This window comes from Metarhizium robertsii (genome assembly GCF_000187425.2).
Source record: "Metarhizium robertsii ARSEF 23 chromosome Unknown MAA_Scf_6, whole genome shotgun sequence".
Taxonomy (NCBI): Eukaryota; Fungi; Ascomycota; class Sordariomycetes; order Hypocreales; family Clavicipitaceae; genus Metarhizium; species Metarhizium robertsii.
In genome coordinates this window covers 420,874-444,048 of record NW_011942204.1, presented here as the reverse complement: position 1 = coordinate 444,048, position 23,175 = coordinate 420,874, and the positions used below count along the sequence as shown (strand labels likewise).

The window sequence follows — 23,175 nt, the reverse complement described above, 5'->3', positions numbered from 1 at the left end:
CCGAATCCCCCTCATCGTCCTCACTAACAAACAGCAAGGTTCTCCAGCTCACTAGCCACAGCATCGAGATCACCCCCGTCTCCTGACAGCTGATATTTGCTATAAGTATTGCCGAGGTTGCTGAGAGGATCGACTTGGGCGCTCGCATCTTGTTGTGGCTGATCTCTTGCTGGAAGATGAATCGTTTCCTGGGCAAATTTGATTCCTTTCTCCAGATCTTCCGTAATTACCGTCTCGGCAGTGGAGATGAATTCAACTCGGTCGACTCCGATGCTGATATCGTCACCCTGGGCTTGCCCGTTGCCCATTACATTATACTTTATATTTAAGTAGAAATGCAAAAAATATAAAAACCCAAGTCTATCAAGATTCAAGGTGTATTATATATATATATATTTTTTCTGGTCTCTTATTATTCTTGGCCTGGTACAGCCGCCTAGTGGCTTGTGGAGACTCGCTTACCTAAGAAAATTGTACAGCAGCACAAGCCACTGGGCAGCTAAAGAGATGGTTGTAATTTTACTTGACAACTCCGCAATAAGCGATATAATAATCCCCCTTGATATTATATAATTTCAAGCATTGAAAAGTTGTACTTGAAACCTGTTTCTATTAGGCACCACCCCCTGCTAGGTTACGCATGAAGAATAATTTGAGAGGTAAAGCATATGCAACAGATACTTGGACGCTTTTGATTTGTAGAGTGGGCCGAATTAAGGTTTGTTGATGGGCAAAAGTCAAATTACACGGGAGCGCGGCTCCACCCGCGGCCATGCGCATCAAAAGGCCTCATGTCATGCAAGTCGGCCCGCCGTTGCAGATTCCACAGCCCGGCGGCCGTGACATAAATACCAGGAAGGAACCCGTATGACCAGCATGTCCTGTGCTATGCCATCATCCAACTTGAACCATTCATTCCTTTAGTCTAACGCCCCGGTGGCCATCGAAATGCCGTCTCTCTTCGCTTCTTCACTAGCGCTGCTCGCCGCTTCTGCTACTGGCGCTGCCGCTGCATGTGCCGGTAAAAAAAATTCCACAGGCTACGTCAACGCCGTCTACTTTACCAACTGGTGCGCCTTCCGTGTTCCTTCTACAGGTGGCAAACGCCCAGACTAACGGCCGCAACAGGGGCACTCACAATGGCACCAACTTCCAGCCCGCCGCGCTGCCCGCGCCGCAAATCTCCCACCTCAACTACGCCTTTCTGAACCTGACCATCAACGGCACCGTGTAAGTCACGTCCAGTCTGCCATCAATAGGTACCCCGGCGACCCGGCCAACTAACCACCCGCCCACAGCTTCTCTGCGGATCCCGTCGCCGACACAGAGAGGCGCTACCCGGGAGACTGTAAGTCCGATCCCACCACGGTTCATATGTACATATATGTACACAAGTATGTACAGTCCAGCTCACGCTGCCTGCAGCCCAGGATAAATCCGACACGGCCAACGTCTACGGCGCCGTCAAGCAGCTGTTCCTGCTCAAAAAGGCCAACCGGCACATGAAGCTGCTCATCTCCATCGGCGGCTGGACGTGGTCGCAGAACCCGGCCTTCGCCACCGTGGCCGTGGCCGCCTCCAACGCCACCCGCCTCACCTTTGCGCGGTCGGCCGTCGAGCTCGTCCGCGACTGGGGCTTCGACGGCATCGACCTCGACTGGGAGTACCCGCAGGACGCCAAGCAGGCCGCCGACATGGTGCTCCTCCTGCAGGCCCTGCGCGACGAGCTCGACGCCTACGCCGCCCGCTCGGCCCCCGGCTACCGCTTCCAGCTGACCATTGCCTCGCCCGCCGGCGCCGCCGCCTACAACAAGCTGCAGCTGGCCAAGCTCGGCGCCATCCTCGACTACGTCCACCTCATGGCCTACGACTTTGCCGGCTCCTGGTCCAACGCCAGCGGCCACCTCGCCCACCTGTACACCAACCCGCAGCTGGTGAACCGCTCCGCCGACTCGGCCGTCCGCGACTACATCAAGGGCGGCGTCCCGCCCCACAAGCTCGTCCTCGGCATGCCCATCTACGGCCGCGCCTTTCCCAACACCACCGGCCTCGGGAAGCCCTTCACCTCCACGCCCCCCACCGAGGGCAACGAGGAGCCGGATACCTACATGTACAACAAGCTGCCCAAGGCCGGGGCCGTCGAGATGTACGACGACGTCGCCAAGGCCGTCTACAGCTACGACAACCGCACGCGCGAGCTCATCTCGTACGACACCCCGACCGTCACGCGCGACAAGGTGGCCTACGTGAAGCGCCTCGGGCTCGGCGGCAGCATGTTCTGGGAGGCGTCGGGCGATCGCAACGGCTCGCAATCCCTCATCGGCACGAGCCTGCGCGCCCTGGGCTCGCTCGACTCCTCGCAGAACTTGCTCGACTATCCGGACTCGCGCTATGCCAATATCAGGAACAAGATGGCCTGTTCGTAGCTGCTGCTGCTGCTGCTGCTGCTTTTGGTGCGCCTAGTTATACATTCGTTCCATGGCCGAGTCCACATGTTGGAGCGCGGCATTCTTTTCTCTTTCCTGTATGCTATTAGTTTGGTGCGGCTATAGACTCTCTTTCAACCCACGCGTCTTGCCATGTTCCCATGCTTCATTCTTGTGACTGTCTAAATAGTTATACAGGACTAAAATAAGTCTTAGCCTTAGCTGTCCATTCGACTGTTGTAGTAAAAGTGCCGACCAGTAAGTACAATAGGACTTGAATTAAACAAAGAATTCGTTGCTACACCAACACCACTCATGCCAACTCTTAAAACCTTGCCAACGGCCCCTGTACACGATATCCGGGCGAGGCGAGAGATTCTTGCAAGCTTCGTGGGCAAGACGGGCGTACCTCCGGGTGTGTTCCAAACCACCCACCATGTAAAAAACGCCAAACGGCTACTTGCTGCCAATCTGACACTTGTCGTCTAAGAAAACGGAACAAAGCTCGGCAAAGGAACCCGCAGCCCTACATGTGCACGGCGGGGGATTCATATCACTCAGCCCAGCAGTCATGGTCACATGGCTGTCAGAATATGTCTTGAAGACCAGTGTTCAGCTTTTCTGCGTCGACTACCGGCTTGCTCCCGAATACCCCTACCCAATACCTCTGGACGACTGCCGGGTTGCCTTGAACTTGGTGTCATGGGCGGGGGTGCAGGGGGTGGCTTGGCTGGAGGACTGACTCTTCTCGCTCGACGTCGTCAGCTACAACCGCAAATTGCGCCCCAGATTCTTCGCTGTCCATGCTTGACGACCGGAATAAAGAATCTATCCCTAAAGGCGCTGCAACGGTGTGGAATGCTGAGGATAATGTGGCAAGGTAGGAAGAAACGATGTTCCTGTACACGCTGCATCGGCACGAGTTGAAGATGCAGCAGGGCTTCCTCCTCTTTATATGGATATTAGCCAGCTCCATCTACTTTTGAAGGAAAAAGTATATGTTGAAAAGTTTCTCGCCGCAAATATGGAGACACAGTTCCATATCTACTCGGGGTTGCCTCATGCTTTCGAGGGTCTAGCATCGGGCCATTCAGTTGCGAGGGAGATGAAGGAGAAGCGTATCTGACGACTAGGAAAGTTTTTGCGAAGTGTAAAAACAGGTGGACTGTCCAAATCGGTAGCATCATGGAGCTGGGATGTATTCTGAAACGTCCTAGCTGGAGGAGTTGCATTGATCTACTCATCAATTCTTGGCACCTTGCACGTGCCGTAATCGCTGATCCTTGGCTAGCTTGTAGAAGATCCATGCCCCCCAGAGCTGGGCCGCCGAAAATAAAAAGTGCAGAAGGGGCGTCACAATCTTGAGCGATAAGCTCCATTTGTCCCAAAGGCTTCCAAACAGCCACATGACAACAACGGTTTCCACCGTGGTACCAACAAGCTCCAGAGCCATGGTAGTATAAAATAATCGAGAGAGCAGTACGTGATTCGAGTTGTGAGTGCGGTAGATGATCATGGCGATGTGAGGCCAGAGTTCGGCCAAAACATCGAAAGTGCCTGTGCTCGCGTTAATGGGCCATGTCGGCAGCGAAACTGAGGGAGAGCGTGGCGGAAGAATCATACCCCAGATGAAGCAAAGAATAAACTCGTACACAGCATCGCTTTGGTGATCAAAGTCGATGCTCATGGCAATGGCTGACTGTGCAATGATGATTGCGCCAACATGGTGAGCGAAACTGATGGGCGAGATATTATCGCGGTAAAAGAGCTCAAAGATGTACATGACGGTAAAGATTTGCGACGAGACAATCAACACGTCTCCAAGAGTCGTCGATGATCCTGGAGAGAAGGGCGTGTGCGGTGTTCCGTAGCCGACAAGAATAGCGAGCAGTGGGTAAGCCGTCACGATGATGAGCAAAATCTTGGTTCCGGCCGCTACGTGATGGTTCACGAAGCTCCGTAATTGAGCATCAGTGAGGTCTTTCAGGACTCGAGGCGAGTAGAACTTGGGAATGACGACGAGGTCGAGGAGGTAGATGCGGATGGCGGCGAGGATGCAGGCAGCAATGGTAAGAATGAGGCCCGAGAAGGGCGCAATTTGCGAAACGAGCTGGTTGACCAGCTGTGCAAGATGCGGACCATGACTACCGGCGTGCTGATGCATTTTAGGGAGGAGATTGTTGGCAAACGCAGCCGATAGCGAGAGGGTGACGATATGAGGGGGAAAATGGCAGACATTGGGATATTGGGAATGGAGAGAGGCCCCTGGCTCGTGTGCCTCGTGTCCCAAGCTGCGCTGCGTGACGATATTCGGATGTGAGATGCCGAAGCCCCATATTTTGTGCCTGTACCTCTTTTTCTCGAGACTAGGGTCGTCAAGTGGGATGTGAGCTATTGGAGGCAGAGGAAATTTGGTATGCGGAGTAGATGGTGATGAAAGGGTTTAGGTGGCTTGTGATGGCTTCAATGTCAGGAAACAATTGTCCCATGTCTCTGTGAGGGAGGTTCGCTTCCTTTCCACGAGGCGTGCCAAGACAGCCAAGCTTTTTGTTCCTGGATCAACGGCCAAGATCACCAGTACGGCCCCACATAAAGGTGGAGCGAGTCATCCCCTGGCAGTTGCTCAAAGCGGCTGAGTGTGGCGCAAGTGGCTGGTAACTACTCGGGAGGTCAACTTACTGTACACCAGAGCTTGAAAGTTATCACATGATAGCAGGCACCGTACGGAGTAGCTAGATGATAAAAATCCTGTACTAAGATACAAAAGAGGGAGATTGGCGGGACGTCAAGCCGTTATACGACTTCAGATGCGACGGGTACGTGCGATTCCTACCGACGAGAATTCACCGATAGCTATACTTGACTGGCGGGCGGCACAGACTGTTCACCGTAGGTCATGCATATAAAAACAAAGAGGGAGGTTTGCTTCTTCAAGCACGCGTAGTCCATATTAGTCTCCATGTTAAGGCATTGCCAATTTCGATTTAGTCGTATTATAGCCCTTGACGCGATGACAATTCTGACTGCAATACCTGTACCTAACTGCTTAGTTCCCGTTGTAAAGTAATAGTATCGCTTATCGTTTATTTTTATCCTGGTTTGACAGCCACGACTCACGGCAGTTGTCGGGTTTGAGTGTTAGGCCGTGGCCAAAAGATCCACCAATAGCGGCCCTTCTTGTTCTTGTGAAAGCAACTTGGTCCCTTGCGTGTTTTCCATAGTCTATTCATAATTTTCATAAGTTACCGATCCCGTTTACTCGAGCTACTACGCTTCTCAACCATCCAAACATAGTTCTGGAACCACTCGACCATCTCTGCCGGCTTTACAGCAAAAGTAATTGTAGCCGTCGAGCCGCCCAGTCGTGCCCTCGATCTAGGCCACCTTCTTTTCCTTACTACCGAGAGCATCAAAACTCTATCAAAGCGTCCTTGCGGACTTGCGCAAAGAGAGTCGAGACGCTAACACTCTTGGCCAGCGAGATTGGTGTCAGCCCTTTCAAGCGGAAGCCAGTCAACTCGCGGATCCGCTTATCAAAAGCCCGCACGGTTGCGGAAACATCGAGGCTGGCATGAACGACGCCTTTTTCCACAAAGGCGTGTCCAGAGAAGGCCTGCAGCAGGATGGGGGTCTTCATGTCCTTCTTAAGCACTGGAAATAAGTATTGTTTCTAGAAGATTTTTAATTTATCCAGTCTGTCTTTTTCTTTCATGTCATATTTGACTTTTTCCTAGGGTGTATTGTCACGTTGTTTACTTGTCTTGACTTTATTATAACACTTTAGCACCAAGGTTCTATTCCAGGAGTCTCTATGCCTCTAATTCATGGATTATTCATTCTGACTTGAAGGATTAACCCTTTCTGTCTAAAAGAGTCGGCGCGGCAGGGAGCCAGATTTGGCATCCTTCGTGTTGTTATTGCTTTTTAAAAGAGAGCATGTGGCTGTCGTTAAAGCTTCTATACTACTACTCTTTAAAAGCGATACTACTATCACCGGTAGAATTATTCCCAGCACCAGGGAATAATGGAGACGAGCTCGGCCGACTGGGAGTAGGCTGCTTATTTCCCGTCTCGGTTCCATCCCCAGCACCAATAGGACCATTCCCAGCACCGGTAAGATCATCCCCAGCACCAGGGGATAATGGGGACGAGCCCGGCCGACTGGGAGTAGGCTGCTTATTTCCCGTCTCGGTTCCATCCCCAGCACCGGTAAGATCATCCCCAGCACCAGGGGATAATGGGGACGAGCCCGGCCGACTGGGAGTAGGCTGCTTATTTCCCGTCTCGGTTCCATCCCCAGCACCAATAGGACCATTCCCAGCACCGGTAAGATCATCCCCAGCACCGGTAAAATCATCCCCAGCACCGGTAGAATTATTCCCAGTACCAGTAAAATCATCCCCAGCACCAGTAAAATCATCCCCTACACTAGTAGAATCATCCCCAGCACCGGTAGAATCATCCCCAGCATCGGGGAATAATGGAGACGATCCCGGGGGACTGGGAGTAGGCCAACTAGGAGTAGGCCGCTTATTTCCCGTCTCGTTTCTATTCCCAGCACCAATAGGACTATTCCCAGCACCGGTAGAATCATCCTCAGCACCGGGGAATAATGGAGACGAGCCCGGGGGACTGGGAGTAGGCCGACTAGGAGTTGGCGGCTTATTTCCCGTCTCGTCTTTATTATCGCTCGGGATACCGGGAGTAGGCGGCTTATTTCCCGTCTCGTCTTTATTATCGCTCGGGATACCGGGAGTAGGCGGCTTATTTCCCGTCTCGTCTTTATTATCGCTCGGGATACCGGGAGTAGGCGGCTTATTTCCCGTCTCGTCTTCATTACCACTCGGGGTATTGGGAGTAGGCTGTCCATTTCCAGTCTCGGTGCCACCGCCCTTTTCTAACTGTTCAGCGTATTGCTCCAATTGCTTCGCGTAGTTTCGTACTATCTGGGCTTGTTGCTTGGCGGCAGTATCCTCCGCGGGGGTTCTCCTGGTAAGCTCGACCCTGGCGCCACCTCTAACTCTATTATGGGGTGACGCAAAGGCAGAGGCGGCGACTTGAAAGAGTTTGTGTTAGTCGTTGGTTTCAGTCATGCGACATGATATGGCGGCGCATCCAACGCACACAAAGGGACGAAGAGGACTCAGAAACAACAGGATATACGTACAGGCCACAAGTGTCACCGTAGCGATGCGAACCATTTTTGATGTCCTTTTAGGGTCCCTTTGAATTCTATAAAATGGAAAGGAAATGAGATTGAAATAGTCGGAACCGAGACTATAATAGAGACTAGGGAATCAATAGATTTTTATCAGGTGTAGAGGCCTAGCTGTTATAGCATGAAGAGGTGTAGCGTCCATTTCTATTAGATTTGGCCGTCCTTTTATACTCAGCCTAGTAGCTTTCCACTCTACAGCCGCGAGCATTGTGCAGGACTATCCCATCGTCATTCCGTGCATAAATTCAATGCTGCGTGTGTGATACAAGCGATGGCGATGAGTCAGTATCATGTACCGTGGCAGTGCCATGCATACCATCGATACGACTTAAGTTGAGACACAGCCCGCTAGTGGCTGGTTCGTCATTCAATGCAGATAAAATATTACCAAGGAACGGGAGAGCCTCACGAGCCGTGAAGGTCCCAGCTCTTGTAAAGTCTGAAACAGGACGGCCCACTCGCTTGCCTTCCAGCCATCGGCATGATGAGGAGCAAGGGAGGGTGGTAGTATAGCAAGCTGTATACTTGTCTACAGTAAGCATGTAATCCATCCTTTTAGAAAAGCAGGTTTTGAGCTAGTAAACATGTTCTATATCCTACTGTTTCGGAAGGGACTCGCATAAAGGTAGTTCAGGGTGTCCCGTTGTCGATTGGGACATGTGGCATAACATGAAACACGATTCCATTATAAGCTTATAACTGTGACTCTCAGCCAGGTGGAGCTTAAGGTACTTGTGGCATGATGCATTGCCGTCACACAGCCTCAATTCCAAGCGAATCCATTATACGCATTTCCACGAACTAGTCGACATGACTTGTGCATCTATGCCTTATGCTAAGCATGTGTTGGTTACTTTAAAGGTTCATGCTGCCATAGTGCAGCAATAGACAGCACACCAAAAAGATGAAACGTTTACTCTATCAAGCTGAACCAGCTGTACCCTACTCTTCTCGCCATAGGTACACAATGACCTCGGACTACGCCTCTTGGTGTTGCGCTACTTGATCTGACAAGGCCACTTCCTCGCTAACACCCAGCATTGGTATATCTATATCCTCCATTTGAGAGCTCTTGGACTCTCGTCAATTCTGAAACCACGCACTCATCTTCGAGATCAAATAATCTCTTTAATTCGTAGCTACGATTTTACTATAACTAGCTGCTGGATATAAGTCGCGCTTGATCTTGTCCAAAATATACTATAATCAACGTGCTCAGTAAGCCCCATGAATTAAAGTAGATACCTAAGCCATCATTCCTTACTATCCCTGTTCAAGCCGCAGGAAAGCCTAATAGTTATAAGCTTGCCTGACTCGCATCCGATCCGATCATAATGGTAGATCCTGACACCGCCCAGCAGCAAGGACAAAATTCCACTGGTATCCAGAGTGCATTTTCTCCATTGAACGTGATCCAGGATCCATCCTTGCTAATGCTATAGGCGGCGTAAGGTTCAGGTGGAGAAATATTTCGAGCATCTATACAACATGACACAGAAGGCGTATCACGTATAGTAAAAATGCCGTGAGTAGTCAGTAAACGCGTAATATCTGCTGCATATGACAAAACATCTGTTGTAATGCCAACGCTGATTTCCTCCCTGCATTCGCCGGTCTCCAACGCTGCATATCCGCATCATCTTACCGTTGGAGGCTGAGGTCATGAGTATTGAATCGCATGAGAAGGCAGCCGAGGTTATCCAGCTACTATGGCCCGTGACAGATTGCTTACACTTTCCCATATCCACACACCAAATCTGTACTATCCCGTTAGTAGAGCCCGAGACCACGAGAGTTGAGTCGTGTGAGAAGGCTATTGTGCTCACTGCACCGCTCGGGCCTTCGGGGCTTTCAAGGATCTGCGTGTACTCGCCCGCATTCACACGCCAGATTAACATCTTGTCGTTCGAAGCAGAGGCCACGAGAGTCGAATCTTGCGAGAAAGCTATGAAGCCTACTGCGCCGCTATGGTCGTTGGGGCCCTCAAGGGTCCGTATATGCGTGTCTGTATTTACACACCAGATTCGTATCATCGTGTCGTTGGAAGCTGAGGCCCCAAGCTTTGAATCGTGTGAGAAGGCCACCGAGTTAACCTAACTTCTATGGCCTTTTAGAGCCTGTATACACTCGCCCGTAGCCGTACACCAAATTTGAATAATCTTATCATCAGAGGCTGAGGCTATGAGTGCGGAGTTGTTACACGGACATCGCCTGTTACACAAGGGCTACGGTCACTAGACCTAGGGCAAAGTCCCTCACCGACTTCTTGTATTTATAGACACCTTTGGTCCCTCAAGGCCTTGAGGAAAACCAAGGACCTTTGATACCAAAGACTGTTATTAGCTGAATTGAGCTATTGCTTCAAGCTCTCATAACGAGCCCTTGTCACAGTAGTCATGCGAGAAGGCTATCAAGTTCACCCAGCCACCATGATCTTTGAGAGGCTGTATACAGTCGACCGTACTTATACCCCAGATTCGTATCATCTTATCGTTGGATTCAGAAGCTACAAGTGTTGAATCATGTGAGAAGGCGACCGAGTCCACCCAGTTATCATGGCACTTGAGAGTCTATACACATTGGCTCATGCCCGCGCGCCAGATTCGTACCGGTCTCGTCATTGGACGCCGAGGCAATGAGCTTTGGGTCGTGGGAGAAAGCCACAGAATTCACCGCGGCACCATGATCTTCCAGAGTCTGCAGGTATTGGGCCCAAACACTCTCTGTTTTAGGCCCAAGCAGTATCCAACTTGGAATTTGTGTTTCAAATATCAACCGCACCGTACTCTTGTTTGGCGCGAATGCGAGTAGCGAGGGATAAATTTGAAGAGGAGCCGCGTCAATAACTCAGATGCCCGCAAGAATAAATCGAAAAGCGTCATCAACTAAGTCTAGCAACTCGGTATGTTCTTGAAGCTACTTCAAAGTTAACTGAGTTATATATCACTAAGCGTATACCTTATTAATCTACCTTAGCAAATGCTTGTAACGCCTTGATTAGTCGAACGCTGTCCGAAGCTCTCCCTAGAAGACTTAATGCTTCAATCTAATGGAGAAAATAGTGGGTAAGAAAGTCATAGACTTGTTCGCTATATAGACAGTGGTTTTCATCCTCTTGTAGATGATATGCCCAGTATAGACAGGCATATTGTACCTCTGGCGAAAGGCAGGCGTTTACTTTCTGGGCACTAATCGTAGATCGGGGTGTGCCGGGAGCTTAAACGCCACAGATATCTTGTCAAAGATGGCACATCATACGCAGACAGCCAATAAATAGTCAGCTCTTTGTGAGCTTTTCTTTTATCAATCCAGAAGAGGTTCTTTCCGCGCTTATCAGGGTCTAATAAGATATCGCGAAAGGATAGATGAAGCAGCCTACTGCTGACTGTGCTGATGGCGGAATGCTTAACACTGAGTGCAGCATATCTAATCTATCATCAATATTTTCGCGTGGAATGTCAAGAATCTGTGCCAATGCAGATGTCGATAAGGATCTGCGAGTACGATGATGGCGCCGACGATGCGTCGAAATTCCTGAACCTTGTCCCGACGCATGTTGGACAGTCCCATGATGAGTTTATTCAGGACAGGTAGATACTTCGCATCTCGTTGTGATATGTCACTACCTATGTGTATAACCTCCTGCAGCTGACGGTCGGGGTTGGCGTCGTTGCGATCAGCGATAAAGCGGCATACGGTAGCTGCGAAAATAAACAGCGGGCTCACCATCCGAACCAGTAACTTAATAGTCGATTGGTCAGGCCAGGATTCTGGTAACTTTCTATCCTCCCGAACCTAAGCATTGTATTCGTCTCGGATATTTGCAAGCTCGTGCTCTAAAAATTCTGATATATCGTGCTCAACCATGGTTTCGGCTATTTGATGGAGTACTAGGTCCTGATATGTTCCCTCAATCCTACTAAACTTAAGTCTTATTAGCAGTTCTAGCCGGCTGGTTAAGAAGATTCGTAGTCCCGCGGCCTCCAACATGTTAGTACGAGAGAAAAGATAGATCAAAAGCGTAATATCATCCTGTCGTTCGCATTCATCTAGTGCGTCGACAACAACAACGGTGGGATCGTTCCTGATCTCTGGCGCAATCATGGATAAAGGTTTTAAGATAAGCCTATCGAATTATTCTCGCATTGCCTTTCTTAGGATGGCTGGGTCGGCATCAATAGCATTCTTCATGTGGAGAGAGATGGCTGGCTTTCTCGCAATGAGATCCGCCGCAATTATTGAGAAGAACTTATTCAGGTCCCCTCTATCAGCTTCCCCCTCTTAAAGAAGAAGCCGGCTCCAATGCGATGCCCTTTAGTGAAGTTTTGGGCAACCGTACGGGCTATGGTTGACTTCCCAGTCCCTGCCATGCCGTTCAGCCAGAAGATTATTGGGGTCCGCAGCCCATGCTGAAATTTGTTGGAGATCTACTCGGGTATTCTACAGGTAAATCCGGCCATTTTCTTCCTCGTGGGAGTCAAAACAGGCTCCTTTGGCAATTGGGAGGCGGTCGAGAACAGTCTTTCGATCAATTTCGACAAGATTATTGCTGTTACCAGTCAATTAGTGCTTTTCCCTGGCAGTATTACTATGGAGAGGTTTCGTAGTACGGCTGGTCAACTCGCAAAGCCAAATGCGTGGTTCGCGTACATCTTTCAAGATCTTGGACGATATGCCCGACGTCTTTGCTTTGGAAGGGCCATTTCAAGGTTTGAGATCCAAGCCATGTGATTGCCCGACGGGCTGTTTTTGGTCTAAGTTTGTCATGTAACTGGTGCAGTCTTAATTGGCAGTCCTGGATGGCATTGGATAGCTGTTGAAAAGCCTCGAGCTTTGCACGATGTGGCCCATTGATGAGCTGTTGAATGCTCTTCGAGGCATGCTCGAGGTTCGCAACTTCTCTGCGTAGTCTAGAAGTGTCATCCCTCACTTTTTTGACGTCATTGAAATACTGGAAGCACAGCAAGGCAACCTTGTGTGGGCAAATCAACGATGGCGAGGACACTCGAAGCCCCCGAGAGACCTTCCAATGTTGATAAATGTGGTATTGACAGTACGCAGAGTAAAGAACTTCAACCCCACGATCTTTGGGTATTTAGATGATGTGTCAAAGCCTGATGAGGCTGTTGATTTGGTCGGATGCATGTTATTCAGCCACGTAGCACCGTATCAGGCCGGGTTGTGCTGCGACGGTACTTTTTTGGTTCCAAGTGCCGAGAGTAAACTTGCTGCAGCTTTGTCTTATTTGTTGTCAACCACTTCCGCCAGACTGTCTGCTTATCCAAGCCATCGTTGAAGCCTGCCAATGCGATTCATTACATTTTCATCATGTGCAGCATTATGATCACTCTACACTATAGGATCGCGTAATATATTTTTAGCTTTTGGGTGTGTTGTAATGCATGTACCGTGTGTGCATGTGGTCAGTCTAGGGTACTGCCATGGTATATCTGCAAGACGTGATACGAGACATTTATAAATCAATTAAAGTCGTCATGTGATCACAGCAACACGAGCTACGATGGTTAAAAGCCATTTCATCTTCCGTAGTATAGTGGTCAGTATGCAAGCTTGTCACGCTTGAGACCCGGGTTCAATTCCCGGCGGGAGAGACCCATTCAAGCTGTTCTTTTTTTGCACTTTGTAGAATTGGCACATCCTTTAAAGAGCTCTCTCTCTATATATATATATATACTCGAACGAACCGCTTTTTTTTTGTGTCCATCTAAAAAAAGGGGTGCAGCTGGTAGTCATGGCGATAATTGAATCAGGCACTGGATGGGGTGGTCGCCACGAAGGTCGTTGTCAGTATGCAAGCGTGACGGCATCACTCTCCCTCGTACGCTTCATGTAGCTCCTAGGTTTGAATCGCGAGTTGGCTCCACCGCATTAGGATTGTAACGGCTGTACTATCATTGGTTATTCGTTTTCCCGCGGCCTGTCTGTCCCTACGCTTCCCTGGCAGTCAGCCACAGGTGCTGGTGTTCACTTACCCTAGGGACCAACGCGAATTCACTCTGTGCGAGGCAATTGATATAAAATAACATTTGAAAGTTTTTCCGTTTAGCGACAGGTCGCCTTGTCCTGGCAGAGATGGGGGCCACTCTTATCCTATCTGGGGAGGTTGGTATCGGGAGCAACCCGATGGATTCGTTTGAGATTCGAGACATTGAACACCGTCCAGACATGGTTTGAAATCAACCCGTGGATCGACGCCTCGCGATCAAACTACACCGAGACACACACAGCTCAAGAAACTGTTTTAGCGCAGAAGAAACCTCCGCACCAATTAACATCAACAGTCGGCGGCGCCAATCATACCACACGATAATGGCGGTTGGGCTTAGGGGAAGCAGTGAATGAAGCGGCAGACGCTGTGACGGATAGGTGAAGAGACCCTTGAGTCTCTCCCTCATTTGAAGTCCTACATGAATATTTGAATCGACCGATTGACCAGGTCATCATCAGCCGGAAGAGTACCTTGTGGTGTAAAATGCCGTCATCTTGAGCTGCTGAAGAAGTTGGTCCAGAAATTATCACGATAGTTAGGAAATGAGTATACGTCCGTCGGCAAGGGATAGCCGGCGTTTTGAGGACGTCCTTCTTGTGTCGAGCTATCCTATCTGAGGTATGAGAAGAGGTGTGTTTTGTAATGGCTACAATCTCTTAAGGCCAGATGGCCAGATTAGGTTTTGACCAGCCCGTGATAGCAAACCCGTTATCCGTGCGCGATGGGTAGCTCATAGCGCAAGTCTCCCTGTTAGACTTTTTCTGAAACAAAAAAACTTTGCATTTCAGAATTACTGGTATTTGAAACTGGCCATGGCGAAAATATCGACCTTTTCTTACTCCGCGCGTGGATGCGGTCGGCCTGGCCCGCTTGCAAAGGGTCGTTCCGATGGATGCGGTCAAATCAAGGCGAATGAATGACGGCCTCGAGAGCCCAGAAAGGGTCAAGCCGAGAGCCGCCTGTTCCAACGGAATCATAATAATAGTAGTAGTACTAATAAAAAACAAGCCGCAGCATCACACCACATCGGACTCCGTTTCGCCCTGCAAGGCGATAATAAATATGGCTTCACGGCATGTTGTGCGGTGTTTGTGCCAAGTAGGTGAGGTGGCTGCCGCCAAGCGATGGCCCTTATCCAATACGACAACTGTACTCCGCACACACAAAGTATGGCCGACGATTGGACTGTAAGGGCATGGGACAAGAAATAGCATTCGTACGCCCTCCACCAATAGCTTGTTCCGTCCCACGGCGTACCTGCAGCTATGGCGGTGTCAATTACGCGTCCCCGTCCGTCATCAACGAAAGGCTGCGCATTCAACGTCGCGCTTTGCTCGGTTGGTCTTGTGCTCTTGATCATGGCAAAAGGCGGAGGCCGGGTTCATGGGCGTTTGATTGACGGAAACGATGAAACAATGGAATCCGTTGGATGCTCATCAACTGACAGATCCAACAAATACTCCGTACGTACTTGGCCAAGTATTTCCCGTGAGGCCCGCTGGGTGGTCAGAGCTAATCATGGTGGACGCGCCAACAGGGGTTGGTTCTCGGCAGGTGACAGTCGTGACATGTACGTACATACATTGTACAATTGCCTTCATGTTCGCCTGTCGAGCCAGAAATGGCACAAAAGAGCCGGGGATTGGAGATGCATTTTTGATGGCTGGAGCATGATTGCCCTCGCGAGCCGTGACATCTGGAGTTGGTGTGCATGTGGGCTGTGGAAGACGGAAAGAGCGACCGAGGAACCTCCTATCCGAATCTCCGCATCGCTCACCAAGACATGGCACCACATTCCTGAGCTCGATGTCGCCTCTGCTTCCGACGAACCGCCCCTCGCCCAGATCCTGTCTGGTGTTCCTGTCTGGTGTTCCTGGCCGCAGCCCTTGACCATGAGAACCTCCTGCTACCCCCGTCAGTCCTGTCCGTGTTTGGCCTTCTCGCAGAGTCCTCTCCTGCCTCTCCTGCCTCTCCTGCGCCGCTGCCCACCATCTTTATTGCGTGAAGCCAGTGCCACCACTCGATCGAGGTCTGGAGGCCAGGAGCCGCCCCTTGTCCTCCGCAAGGTTTAGAAGCTGCGCCAATTCTGCACTCCACAAGAGGGCCTAATTTAGCAATTTATATTGGCTTCAATGTTGCAATACTACCGGACTAGTAGCAACGGCGCTTCCACCTAGCGCCAGGGGTCTCGCCAGCCGTGCTCTGACTGCCCTTCTTCCCGGTTGGTGGCTTGATGGCCCTGGAGCGTCGAGCGGCGGGGGGCCGGAAAGCCTCGACAGAAATCGATGCCACACGGCGGGAATGCTAATATGTTGTATCGAGTACGGAGGACACCCACTCCATGTTCGTGGACAAGTGCCTAGGCCGAGCGAGTACGTCGACAGGTCCCCTGTTGATATGTCTCCCTCGCCCATGCGCCCATCGTCGCCCACCTCGCCCCGTGCCTCGACCAGGTATCCCGTTCTTTGTTCCGTCATTGTTCTGCTACTAATAGTTTAGAACCTCCACAGGCTGAGAAGGTTCTCGTCCTTCTCTCGTACAGTGTCGCCCCAGTCACCCTGGTAGTTTCTCTCATCAACATCGCATGGGGGTGGAGGCTGAATCAGCACCGCTTTCTTGGGCCCTGCCGCTTATCCCACCCGCTATTGTCTCACTCCTTTCACAATCTTTCAATCGCAAGAGTGGCATATTGCCGTAGCTCTCTCCCACATTCGAAGCTCGAGCGCCTTTTCGCTGTCGACGGATAACGACGCGTCTGCCGAAGTGGCTCGACAAAGGAGGATGGCATTTCGCCCCCCTGTCCTTTGAGACTGGTCCTCTACATGTAGCTGTTGCGTCACCCACGGCTGCGCGAGTGTAGCTTGCGAATTCAATCCTGGGACCGGATAGAACAGACCGCCCTCTACATACCCCCGAGGAAAACGGCTGGTCCCGTCCAATATTTTCTTGATGAGCTCCTTATCTAGTATTACCATGACGAGTACGCAGCTACCGCCGCTCAATTTCGGAGCAGGCGGTCTTCGCATTTCCCTATTCTCACCTACACTTCCCGAGCCTTTTGTCGAAACCGAAGCGCCTCATCCGGACCAGGACAAGTCGGAAAAAGGAGACGAACTAGAACAAACCGAATTGACACAACCACCCCTGACTCCTCATAATATACCTATTCATCCGATCCCAGCTCTCCAAGAGGCATTCTCCGAGTCGCTAGATGAAGCAACAAACGGGGTCCCGGGAGACAAGCCAAAGCTCAGAGAGTTGGATGCCCGAGGACGTCGAGAGGCCCTAATCGCCCAGGATCGAGGCGACGATCCATTCGACGCGAAATGGCGCCTTCGACCCGGCCAAAATCAACACGAACTCATCAAGCTGATTGGGCAAATATCCTTTGGCGTGTATCTCCTGCTCAATGGCATGGCCAACAGCAATGCTCAAGTCGTCAATATTCTGCAAGGTCATATTGACGAAGTCGATGAGTTTTTAGAAGTTGCACTCGAGGACCTCGGGCAGGCAATCGATGATTTGAATGAGCGCATAGAACACTTGAAACTCCCACTGGCCAATGTTCAGGTGTTTGAAGAGCTCCTCGAAGATCGAAACTTCCGTCTTGAGATTATCGACGGCAATGAAAAAATTGACCACGTGCTTTCCAGAACGAATGCGGCCCTGAAGCAGTGGGATGAGGATATCGAGGCTGGATTGCAATCAACCGCCGCATTTACTAGCTGGCTTCACGACGAAGAAGATGCAACCTGGAGAATGGAGCGTCCTGACGTGGCCGATATATTCGACGCCATGAAGGGCAATACGGAGGGTTGGTTAAGTGCCTTTGACGACATGAGTGATCGTGTACAAGAAGCTAGTAATGTCATTGTGCGACTCTCAACCATTATCAGCGAGATGGAGAAGAAGGCCGGAGAAGTCAGTCGTAGGACTTGGGTAAGTTTGCCGCAAAAAGAACTCGCAGAAACGAGGCGCTACTGCTAACGGTGGTCTTCAGGCAAATATCCAGCCCTTTTCCGCTCCCTCTTCTAGTTCTCAAGCACTAAACGACACAACCAAGTCTGTATCTTCATCAAGGCAGTCCCGCAACCTACCACTGCGGCAACACCAGCATCAGTCCAGTGTTCAGAGTGTTGCGACCTCGACGAGAAGCGCGAGCACCATTGGTCTTGACTTGGGGGAAGAATTCCCTCTTCCCGGCGGACTCCCCCTACTTCCTCCTCATCGCTCCCCTCTCCGCCGCACTCCTGGCGATCATTCTCGTACGCAGACACCTACACAATCTGCTCCTCAGTCAAAGGCTGCGAGCAAACGAGCGGATGAACCCAGCCCAAGCCCATCGGCGAGCGAGGAACCACTGTATGTACTCCAGCCTCGCACATATACCCCCCAACCCCAGGAACCTTCACCATCCCCTGCATTAAAGCCAGCCGGGACCTCTTCACCGAAACCTCAAGACCCAACACAATCCCAAGACAATGCGCTTGGTATCGATGGCCAGGGGGCTCCACAGGCCAGGTCCTCCATTGTTCCCCAAGTATCCCAAAAGACCAACTCCCCAGACACGATGCAGATTCCGCCGAGGCCTGTCCGGCCGCCATCGCCTGGCCTTGGAACACCTCGAACTACCCATTCGAACCCCTTGGATTCAGCGTACGGCTCGGACTCAGAATCCATCACCCAACGGGCGGCATCGCGGGCTGGCTCAGACGTTGGAAGATCTCCAGCTCGGCCACACATTACGCACTCGCCTCGATCAGACCACCAGCAGTACTATCGTCCCGTGCGTGCATCACCACACTCAGCACTGCAGCAGCGGCCTCACACTTCTGTCGGGTCTCGTGGGTCTTACATGCATCTGCGCAGTCAGCCATCCGCTATCGGTGGCATGAGCACTCTGAGCAACGTAACAAATGCAGTATATGATGATGATGACAGAACCCAGTCCTCGGGCTCAAACACGACAGGACCAACGCTCCGGAAGAAGAAGAGTGCTTTTGGCTGGTTTAAGAAGGCATTCAGCTTAGATGAAGAGGAGAGGGCGGCATTTGAAGCACGCAAGGCAACGGAATATCGGGATCGCTATTATGATCCCAACAGTCCCAAATTTATTGATGGGCGAAGGATAAGGTAGCTCGACTGTCTTATCTAGATACGCCTGCACAAATCTACCTCACGGGCGAGGTCTCGACTGCTTTCCATTCATTTTTTTTTAACTCGCAAACCACGACATATTTATTGGATACATTTAGCGAACTCGCAGAAAGCGACTTGACGATACCATCTAGCAGCTCATACTACGGACATGATGTTGATAAGCTTCGAAATGGAGCTATTGGCCGGCCATGTCTCATTTACAGTTTTTTTTTCCTTAGCTTGGTTTCCTAACAAGACGGCATTTTTGGGATATCATTTACATATATATACGACAGGTGGGATTGGGCGGTAAAAATGCGCTTGCTTCCTGCGGTTTGGAATATATAATTGGGAATTTCAATTCAGTGTATAAACTTATGCCAAGACAATACCAGGCCTTGCCTCTCCTTTTTATTTAAAATTTCTTACAGTCCGGCATATAATATTTCATCACTAAATGGCAATTAAATATAACATGGCTCAACTGTACTCACATCTTGGCTCCTCCATGTCCCTTGATCCGCCCGCTCCCCCCGGCCGCGGCCGGTGGCACGTCACTCGCCCACGCCGTAACTGCGCACTCGGCTAAAGAAGAATGCTTTATCGTGCTTGAGCGTAAACTCGGCCCAGTCGTCCGTCAGTCTATTGTAGCTAAAGAAGCTCCTCCACACGAGCTTATTATTCCGCGCGGCCTTGCCGGCCGTGCGAAGCGACAGGTCCATCCTGAACATGTACTTGGGGTCGACGCCCTCGGTCTCGACCGTCACGTCGCCCTCGCGCAGCTGCTCGTCGTCCTCCTCGGCGCGGGGGGGACCGGCCTGCTCGGCGTCCGTGTCGCCCCCCGCGCCGGGGGACAGCCGCCACCGGCCCTTGTAGGCGCGCTGCATGGCCGCCGACGGCAGGTGCGCGTGGGCGTTGTCGCTGTCCCGGTGCAGGCGCAGCAGGTCCCCGGTCAGGTGGTGCACGACGTGGGTGGGCTCCAGCGTCGTCAGGAGGCTGATGGCGGTGCCGTTGCGGAAGAAGCGCAGGTACCGGTAGCACGTGACGATGTGAATCGGCGCGCCGCCCCAGGTGGCCTGGTTGGTGGACGCCTGCCCCGAGCGCACGTAGTTGACGGTGCTGATGTAGCACCCGTTGAAGCGGATCCGGGGCCGGCCGCGGAACATGGCCCTCCAGGAGGCGTAGGGGACGGGCACGAGGGACGCCGTGGCGGCTGCGTCCTCGGTCGTCCTGCCGGCGGGCCCGTCGTCCTCGTCGAGGGCTTCCCATTCCACCGTCTTGCTCCAGCGGCGGTGCATCGCTGCGAAGCCGAACCGCGCGCCGAGGCAGACGTGGCGCCATGTGCGCTCCTCGGTGGCGACTAGGTACGCGAGGGGTTTGCAGACGAGCGAGAGGCGCGCAAAGTCGCCTACGTCGAGGGCCGCCACGTCCTGCATGATGTGGACGAGGAGCTCGCTGGGGAGGCAGGAGAGGGGGCACGGCGCGGGTGGTGTGCCGTCTGTTTCGGGGGGCGCTGCTTCGATTTGGAGGCCGGCAAAGCTGGCGATGAGGTCTTTGATGGGGAGTACGACGGGTGCGTCGCCTCCTGCGGGCGTGGCGTCTGTTGATGTGATTTGCGTTGATGACGCTGTGGGTGCGCTTTGAGGTTGTTTATGCTGTGGGAAGTGCTTCTCGCGGTAGCGGCGATGCACGCCGTGGTCCATCTATATTCGTCAGAGCCATGTACTGCGATGCGCAATGATTTTCTCTTTCTTGGACTTACTCTGTAAGCTTTCCGGTATAGTTTCAGACTATCGCCCATGTTGCCTAGGGCTTCCTTCTCCATGGCCTCCTCGTAGTGATCCAGCGCCGAAACGAGCTCCCTCTGAGGCGGCATACGGACCGACCCATCAATGGTGTTGCCCGAGGGTTCAGGGCCATCGTCGAAGGATCGGCCATGGAGGTACTCGTCTTCCTCTTCAGCTGCCAGAGGTGCCTTTCTACTCTTTGCAGGCGAGGGCCGGCGCGCCATGGACTTCCTTGGAGGAGGGGGAGCAGTCGAGGCTGATGGGACAGAGTTGCGTGGTTGGGGTTGAGTGCTTTGCTCGCCCTTCTTGGTGCGCACTTCGGACAGCCATTGCTGTCTAAAGGACTCGAGCTCTGGGCCCAGCTCGTTTGATTCTTCCATGTTGTCTGTGAGATGGTGTGGCAGGTGTCGACTTGGACGTTTGGCTCCAAAGTCCGGTAGGGCCGAGTGAGGGAGACTTGAGTTATCGCAGTGTGAATGTGATACGGAGGAGAAAAATTGGGAGGGCTGAGGGATCAATGGTCTTGGGGACTAGGAGTATCGGAGTACTTTTCTGAGGCGGGCCATGATGTAGGCTCCTGTCCCTAGATTATTTGATGTTTTGATGAGGTTGAGTTGCGGTGATGCAATGTATTAGTTCTGCTCCGTGATGACTACACTCGGTCATGGCCGCTTCCTGATTGGGTGAGCGCTTGTGCTTACCACAGCGGGCTGGTGGCCGAATTGCCAACGGTTGACTATACACTCACTGGGTGCTAGCAATACAGGGCAGACGGATGAGGCACGGATAGTTGGTGGCTGGATGGCCATTTTGGTTGCCCGAAACAAGGACAAAATGTTTAATGTATATTGCATTGTTGGTCTGGTACTGGGTTTGCACTGAGAGATCTGATGACTAAACTCAGCTGGGGTTCATGGGCATCGGCCCGAAATATCCCTCTTGTACAATTCTGTTAGATAACTACGCAGGTAGTTATAAAACCCTCGTCATGCCTTTGTTAGTGTTCACCTTGGGCACAGCATGTGCACTGATAAAAAGGCATTCGGGTGCTGTGCGCGTTTTGCGTAGTGCTGGGTAGTCAAGTGGATGTACGGAGTACCAATGTCATAACATCTATTTTGATTACCGATCCCAAAACGCCAAGTAGAAAGTATGCTCCGCGGCAGGCCACGACAAGTCAAACGAGGCGCGGTAGATGCCCTAAACACGCCAGATCCCGTGGTTTGTACAGATGCCCAAATACCACACACCTGAGCCGAGCCGAGCAGCGACAACGCAAATTTCACCAACCTTCACACTGCCCCCCTAGTATTTAATCCATATCCATCTCATTGTCCCCGTCACCCTCAACACCGCCGTCAACCCGTACCCTGAGCCTCTTCTTCTCACCGCCAAACAACTTTTTGTCGTGCTTGGCGCTTTGCAAGTGCTCGGCAGCCAACTCCTCCACATCGAGATCCTGCTCGGCAGCCAGTTCCTCGAGACGACGTTTCTCGCTGCCGCGCATCCGGGGCAGCAGGTGTTCGTTCTTGGCGACCAGCTCTCGGGCGGCGGTGAGTTCGCGCTCGCGCTTGCCAGCCATGCGCTTCCTGTAGAAGACACGTTCGCGACGGGCACGAATCTCGCTGATGCGCTGCATGGCTCCCAACGTCTTCTGGACGAGGTCGCGGTTGTAGCGGACGGGTTCGTTGCGGCGGGCGCCGAAGAGGAGGGTGCTGTCGACAACCATTTCCTTGCCGGCGTTCTTGCGGTAGGCCTTTGTCCACTTGAGCTTGCGGGGGTTACGCTTCATCTTGAAGTTTTTGTGGCATTTTGACCTTGGGTTTTGTTAAAAAGGAAAAAAAAGGCGTGACTCGGCGCACTGGGGTAAGGGTACTCACCTGCAGAAGCGAAATGCTTTGGCTGGAGGGGATTCGAGCGTTAGCGAAGACGGGCGTATTTTGCCCTCGTGCAAAAGAGGGCTGGAAGGCAAAACGTACAGTCACTTCTTATAAATGTTATCCCCTTGCTGGGATAGCTAGGTCTGCCGCAGAAATAACAAGGCTCAATACTGTGCGTGGGTTAGAATCGAGTCCAATTCATCTGCGTTTCATGAGAGCAGAAGCGAGCCTTACCGCATCGTGAAGGATTTTGGATAGAATGCAGGCCTGTATGTTGGTGTTGACCACTGGCAATCTTTCTTTTGCCTGGCAGCCTTCCAGTTGAAGACCACACTTCCTGGATCGTTTGCGACGAAGACCTTTACCTCGAGATGGCCGAGGCTCGCTACAACGATCGCAATGAGGCACGTATCGGTCAAACTCGAGTTATCAAATAACTTTTTTTATTTTTGGCTTAGTCAGGATCTAGGGCCCCGCCTCCGATTTTTTGCTGAGATAATCTTATCGATACGTCCAGGTCCTCAATGTTGCCTTGTGGGGAATGGAGTCATCGATTCCATAGGTCGGCCAATCATGACTAGCCGTCACACAGCGGCAACCTGCGGCATGTGCCATGAACTGCCCTGTGAACGTCAGCCAAACGAGCTCGACCCGATTTTTTGCTCCGGCTACGGGGGGCAAATCCCCCAAATTCTGGTCTCCTGTGGAAGCCGTC

The 23,175-nt window shown here is 51.7% G+C and overlaps 9 protein-coding genes across 9 annotated transcripts; 2 read left to right on the top strand and 7 right to left on the bottom strand.

Moving 5' to 3' along the window:
* Positions 1-23: 23 nt before the first annotated feature.
* On the bottom strand, positions 24-308 carry MAA_11320 (uncharacterized protein; the record flags this gene model as incomplete). Its single annotated transcript, XM_011413308.1, has 1 exon — positions 24-308. The coding sequence occupies one exon, from the start codon at positions 306-308 to the stop codon at positions 24-26; it is 285 nt and encodes a 94-aa protein (XP_011411610.1).
* Positions 309-948: 640 nt separating this feature from the next.
* On the top strand, positions 949-2,426 carry MAA_08154 (Glycoside hydrolase, chitinase active site protein; the record flags this gene model as incomplete). The annotated part of the gene is made up of 4 exons (XM_007826152.1): positions 949-1,070; positions 1,129-1,230; positions 1,299-1,348; positions 1,405-2,426. The coding sequence occupies 4 exons, from the start codon at positions 949-951 to the stop codon at positions 2,424-2,426; spliced, it is 1,296 nt and encodes a 431-aa protein (XP_007824343.1).
* A 1,243-nt stretch (positions 2,427-3,669) lies between these two features.
* On the bottom strand, positions 3,670-4,590 carry MAA_08155 (uncharacterized protein; the record flags this gene model as incomplete). The annotated part of the gene is made up of 1 exon (XM_007826153.1): positions 3,670-4,590. The coding sequence occupies one exon, from the start codon at positions 4,588-4,590 to the stop codon at positions 3,670-3,672; it is 921 nt and encodes a 306-aa protein (XP_007824344.1).
* A 1,245-nt stretch (positions 4,591-5,835) lies between these two features.
* Positions 5,836-6,063, bottom strand: MAA_11319 (uncharacterized protein; the record flags this gene model as incomplete). The annotated part of the gene is made up of 1 exon (XM_011413307.1): positions 5,836-6,063. The coding sequence occupies one exon, from the start codon at positions 6,061-6,063 to the stop codon at positions 5,836-5,838; it is 228 nt and encodes a 75-aa protein (XP_011411609.1).
* Positions 6,064-6,391: 328 nt separating this feature from the next.
* On the bottom strand, positions 6,392-7,627 carry MAA_11318 (Heat shock protein Hsp70; the record flags this gene model as incomplete). Its single annotated transcript, XM_011413306.1, has 2 exons — positions 6,392-7,482; positions 7,594-7,627. The coding sequence occupies 2 exons, from the start codon at positions 7,625-7,627 to the stop codon at positions 6,392-6,394; spliced, it is 1,125 nt and encodes a 374-aa protein (XP_011411608.1).
* Positions 7,628-9,149: 1,522 nt separating this feature from the next.
* Positions 9,150-9,677, bottom strand: MAA_11317 (uncharacterized protein; the record flags this gene model as incomplete). The annotated part of the gene is made up of 1 exon (XM_011413305.1): positions 9,150-9,677. One exon carries the CDS (start codon positions 9,675-9,677, stop codon positions 9,150-9,152), a length of 528 nt encoding a protein of 175 aa, XP_011411607.1.
* Positions 9,678-16,627: 6,950 nt separating this feature from the next.
* Positions 16,628-18,791, top strand: MAA_08156 (uncharacterized protein; the record flags this gene model as incomplete). The annotated part of the gene is made up of 2 exons (XM_007826154.2): positions 16,628-17,593; positions 17,655-18,791. 2 exons carry the CDS (start codon positions 16,628-16,630, stop codon positions 18,789-18,791), a joined length of 2,103 nt encoding a protein of 700 aa, XP_007824345.2.
* A 556-nt stretch (positions 18,792-19,347) lies between these two features.
* MAA_08157 (F-box domain, cyclin-like protein) lies at positions 19,348-20,960 on the bottom strand (the record flags this gene model as incomplete). Its single annotated transcript, XM_007826155.1, has 2 exons — positions 19,348-20,496; positions 20,556-20,960. The coding sequence occupies 2 exons, from the start codon at positions 20,958-20,960 to the stop codon at positions 19,348-19,350; spliced, it is 1,554 nt and encodes a 517-aa protein (XP_007824346.1).
* Positions 20,961-21,892: 932 nt separating this feature from the next.
* MAA_08158 (ribosome biogenesis protein RLP24) lies at positions 21,893-22,372 on the bottom strand (the record flags this gene model as incomplete). Its single annotated transcript, XM_007826156.1, has 1 exon — positions 21,893-22,372. The coding sequence occupies one exon, from the start codon at positions 22,370-22,372 to the stop codon at positions 21,893-21,895; it is 480 nt and encodes a 159-aa protein (XP_007824347.1).
* Between the last annotated feature and the right edge of the window lie 803 nt (positions 22,373-23,175).